The following is a 5,211-nucleotide window of genomic DNA, read 5'->3' as shown; positions in this document are numbered from 1 at the left end:
AATAAACCCAGTCCTCTTTAGTTTCTGTGCAGAACTGTGCAAAGAGCAAAATCACACTGCAAAAACTATTCCACATTTATTTAACTAATTCCACATTATTACAAATAACTTCATTTCTGGACATTTATGGTTTGATTTCTTTGTATGTATGGATCACTTGGGTTGTTACCAACATCTGGTGAAAATTTCATGTCATTAGCACCTCGAGTAATATATTTACTGAGAAAAATGGTGACGTGTTCAATACTTATTTTACCCGCTGTATGTAAACCTTATTCGCCTCTTACAAAGATGCTCCTAACAGAGCATGTTGCGTCAGCCTGTGCCTCTCTTCTAACAAACACTTAGCAACACGACCGGTCCACATGGTGACCTCAAGACATTGCCCAACTGGCTGATGGAGGATGACATCACCCAGCCCACTTACCAGCACTTGCGATAACAGAAAATGTGGTGGTAGTTTTTCCTGTGAATGCACGGTTCACATTTTAGGGACAAATTTGGGTGGGTTATGCCCGAAGCGTTGAAGAAACAAGATGAGAAATATTCTCGTTTTTGACGTTGTCTTTAGATGTCAACGCACTCAAAAGAATAAAGATACTGCTCGTTACACATGTTTGCAACAAATATGGTGCTTAACAAACAACACAAAGTGAGATTTTCAGATTTAAATCTATCTGCGGACTGCGTGTCAAAACAAGAGCTCAGCTCATTATACCAGAGAACTTCACAGTTATCTCAGTAGCAGCACCATGGTGTTAACCATGGGGGTAACACCATGTTCAGACTGAAAGAAAGATCCATGAGGTGTTAAATTTTATGTCCTTCCTTATTATAATTATGGAGATGATCTGGTTGGGTCATGGCTGATGATTCAGTGTTTCACACAAAGCTTTAATCATTGGCAACTCAGTGTTATTATTAGAGTCTTTTGCAAATGTTTTTCCCCACATAAGCTCCCATCTTTCTATATGTGTGGCATCCATATTTACTGATGTAAACACAGCGTGCACGTGATGTCATGTCATCCTCTCAGCATGCGAGTTGCTTCAGTGCCATGGACTGTTCAAACGTGAGAACAACCATGCACAATAAATAAATAAATAAATAAATAAATAAATAAATAAATAAATAAATACTGAGCAAAAGACTGGAACTGAGCATCAGGACCTGCGATGTGAACGTATAGAGTAAAAATGTTCTGGCCTTCTTGAACTGTTGAAAGTTCATGATGTGAAAATGTACACAAACATCCAAGTGAGTAATTTTTTGCTTTTGATTTCTTTCTGAGGTGGGTTTATGTGGTCATGACTGATGGTCTATAAAACCTGCATTCTGTATAGGTGACATTTATGATTATCAAATTGTTAACAAATTTCTTTAAACTAAAGTGAATGAAGCCATTCAATGTTGACAAGGCTTCCAAATTAAACTAAATTAAATTTGTCTCTCAAAGCCTGCAGCACTCATATACAGCCATCTGGTTTGGATCGGTACTCTGTTCCCAGTATGGGATGATTGTTTACAGCACAGGCAATTTCCAGTTAGCTTCTTAGCTTAGCTTCCTTCGAGCTGGCGCACTACATATGTCAGGGCCAATCGTCAGTGATTGGGCAAAATCAGATCCAAGTGCTTCCAACAAGAAATCGTTTCTAAACAGCCAAGAGTCCAGACCTTCTGTATGAAGCAAAATGTAGAACAAGTTATTATTATTATTTTTTTATCAGGGTAGTTATTTATCTCACTGTATTAAAAACACTTCTCTACAACACGTCAAACTTGAAGTTGCCGCTGGTGTCTGAGCTACACTTCAAACTGCCAGGCCACAGGTACCATCCATATTGTTTTCAATTAACGCGTTTTGAATTAAGTTTTAAATTTAGGGTTAGCGTTTACCGCAGGATGATGACATCACAACGAAAGCCACGCATCAATGGAAAAGGCTGTATTCCACTCTGAAATCCTATAAGCTTTATCATTTATGGTTTAATTTTTATGTTTAGATTCAGGATTTGTTATTTAAATACATTATTTAACATTGTGACGGCCCTGCTGCTCAGTTGATTGCAGCCAGCTGCCGCCGATTTGCCTAATTGTGCTTCCTCACCAGGTCATCCTGAGGGGGTGTGGCCTGTACCTATTTGAAGCACGCACACGGAGTGCTGAGGAGCACTGTGTGGCTGTCGAGGGCTCTGAGGTTCATCGCTTAGCGCTCTGCGGCTTGTGATCGCTCTGTGGCTGATGGTGGCTTGTGCTGTCGGTCTACTGCTGCTGCTCTCATTCGGCGTGCCTCACGCACGTCGACCTCTGTTGCTGACGACGTGGGGGATATTGGCACATTCACGTTAAAGTTGCCRAAGGCGACCACTTCACTGGGCGCTGGTGCCCAGACCTGCTGCTTCCTCCCTGATGCCGGGAGAGGAGAGACATCCTGCTGACGTGCGGATGCCGAGTCGGGGTTTTCGGAGCTAGAGAGAGGACACTGAAACGCGGACGCGGAGGTGCACGGAGGACACGACGGTGGTCGAAGAAACCAGACCACAGACTTGCTCGTAATAGGTGGAATGTAAACCTGGACCACGGACTTCAGAGGGTCCAGCTTGGTAAGAAACGTCTGGTGCATTCGGGAGCTACGGAGCACCAAACCGGACCAACGAACTCACCTAATCCTAGACAAAACGTTAATAAATACCCTTTAAGGTTTTAAACTGTTTCCACTGTGTCGTGTCTTCACATGTTATGGCTCTTGAGCCGGGTCGTAACATAAATGGGGGCTCGTCCGGGATCCTTTGAGTTAGGAAGCTTGCAGTCACACCACCTTCCATCGATCATGTGACGCCGGGCGATCACCTTTTCTTGAGCCTCGTATTCTGTGAACCTCACGAAGCCAAACCCCTTCGAGTTTTCCGTCTTGGCGTCTCGTTTCACCTGAACCATGATGACTTCTCCGAATGTGCTGAAGTAGTCTTTCAGGTCCTGTTCTGTTGTCTTCCATGGAAGACCCAATACAATCAAGTCAGATGTCTTCATGTCCCCCCTCTTCATTTTCATGGCAGAAGAAGCATCGATTTCATCCATTTTTCTTTTGTTGTCTTTTGGATAGTTCACCACATAAACAATGCTCCCCCATCCGTTTTCTGGTGCGTGAAGAATCCCYTCCACAAGGTGCACACCGCGCATGCACTGAGACACGGGACTCCTGAACCGCAGGCCGCAAGCCCCGGGGAACTGTGCAGCCACTGTTGAGAGCAGAACAGTGCCGTCGTCCTCRGCAGGAATCTCCATGGGCTCCTCGTTTTCTTCCTCTGCCACTCGAATATAACMCTCGKCCATTCTCTCCTTAAATTAGAACTTTTCCKTACTGAACTGAAACAGCGCTGCAGGTAGCGTGCTGTCTGCGCCCTCTCGTTTCTTTGTTCGCTGGGACGGGCCGCTGTATCATCAACACCGGACGACAATCACTCCAATGTGCTTCTTTCAAACGCGAACAATCACYCCCGATAACAAATTATACTAAAACAACCCCCTTAACTTTCGCAACCTAAAAAACATTAACGAAGAACGCGTCTTTGCTCGCATGGAAAATAAGAAACGTGTTTTGGTTTGATTTTTTTTCACGAGGTAAAACCATATATTATGGCTCTTGAGCCGGGTCGTAACAAACATTGAATTTGAACAACTAGTAAATATTTGGCAAATGTAAGAACAATGAGCTAAATAACAATAAAATGTTTTACACTCAAGTGAGCTATATAATGAAAAAGTGTTGTGCCATTTTTTTTATTTAATTTTACACTTGGCGCCCCATAGACACCTCCATGATTCAGTTTCAGGCCTTGTAGTCRTAAAACATGTTGGCATCAACACAGCAACCTTGACTGAGAATAAAGGATGTCCCAGGACTGAGATCAGGATGCATCTGGTTAAGAGAAGAAGTATTTATTTCCCTCTGTCTCTACAATTAATAAATATAGACAGCATAATTCTCCATTAAYGCCTCTAGGAAATATCTGTGGCTTTAGGAGGTGGTTAGTAACTGTGTTTATTTAAAAGATGCTTTAGATTTTAGCTTCCTTGCTGAATAGCTACTGTAAATCCAAATTTTTATCTGGTTCCACATTAGATGTCTCATGGATTTTTTGTGATTCAAATATATTAACATTAATTTACTAATGTAAATCATTTATTCTTTATGCAGGAATTTACAAAAAAGAGACCACCTTGTGATGTCTGCATGGGTTCTGCTATCTAACTGAGCCGAATGCAAATTTTCTAATTTTCCTAAATCGAATTCATTGCTTTCTATGACTTATTTACAAACAATATTAAACCTGAACCACTAGAGGGAGAGTGAGRGCCACCTTCTGATGTAGCTGACATGCACTGTTATAATATTTTACATTTTTTATTTCTTGGTTCCTTTCTTTTATACTTTTCATTACCCATAATGATAATAACTGCAGTCGTGTCAAACTGACTCACCAGTTTGTGTCCTGTACACCACGCTATGCTAGTGGAGCGTTTTATTGCTTTCAATCAGAGCAATCTGTGACAGAAAAATGAACTGGCAAGACTCGCAGTTATCACCTCCAATAAAAAAAAAAAAAAAAAACAAACATTTGATGACTTTCATGTTCATCAGAAACTGAGTCAAAAATACTTTATTTGACTCAGTATGAAAATAGAACTGTTGTTGATTTTTTGTTTTCTTTTTGTGCAACACTGAATTGTAAGTTGTACAATTCCCTTCCATCCATCATCCTTTACCCACTTCTTTCTATTCAGGGTCACAGGTGCCCATATCCAGCAGTCACTGCGCGAGGGGCGGGGCGCACCCTGGACAGATCGCACATCCATCACACAATCATACATTTTCTATATTTTAAATTGAATGTAAATTAAATGCTAATTAAAGGCCAAGGTTTAGCTTTTTTTTTTTTACTTTTTTGGAAGAAAGTACAAACACCCATCACTTTTTACCCATCAAGTTTTAAACTAAGCTCACCTTGTGATGAGAAGAGACAAAGTTATAGCCCCTTTGGTCAATCCTTGTAAATGATGAGTGCGATCTCATTCATTATTGCAAAATTTGTTGAGATGTATTAGGACTCAGAATATGTGTTGTTAATGACTCTCAGCTACTTTAACATCCAATGTTAGCTCAATATCTGTACATGTGACTGAGTTATATATACATATGTATGTATGTAT

General features: G+C 41.0%; 2 protein-coding genes across 3 annotated transcripts in view; one reads left to right on the top strand and one right to left on the bottom strand.

Annotated features, from left to right (window-relative positions):
* rap1gap2a (RAP1 GTPase activating protein 2a) overlaps positions 1-5,211 on the top strand; it is a 170,005-nt gene that overhangs the window by 16,152 nt on the left and 148,642 nt on the right. The window lies entirely within an intron of this gene.
* LOC106527602 (TAR DNA-binding protein 43-like) lies at positions 2,716-3,359 on the bottom strand. The gene has a single exon (XM_014022531.1). It carries the CDS (start codon positions 3,331-3,333, stop codon positions 2,731-2,733), a length of 603 nt encoding a protein of 200 aa, XP_013877985.1. The 5' UTR covers positions 3,334-3,359; the 3' UTR covers positions 2,716-2,730.

Source organism: Austrofundulus limnaeus, unplaced genomic scaffold (assembly GCF_001266775.1).
Source record: "Austrofundulus limnaeus strain Quisiro unplaced genomic scaffold, Austrofundulus_limnaeus-1.0 Scaffold334, whole genome shotgun sequence".
Classification (NCBI taxonomy): Eukaryota; Metazoa; Chordata; class Actinopteri; order Cyprinodontiformes; family Rivulidae; genus Austrofundulus; species Austrofundulus limnaeus.
Note: the sequence above shows the minus strand (reverse complement) of the source record. Positions and strands in the feature narration are given on the sequence as shown.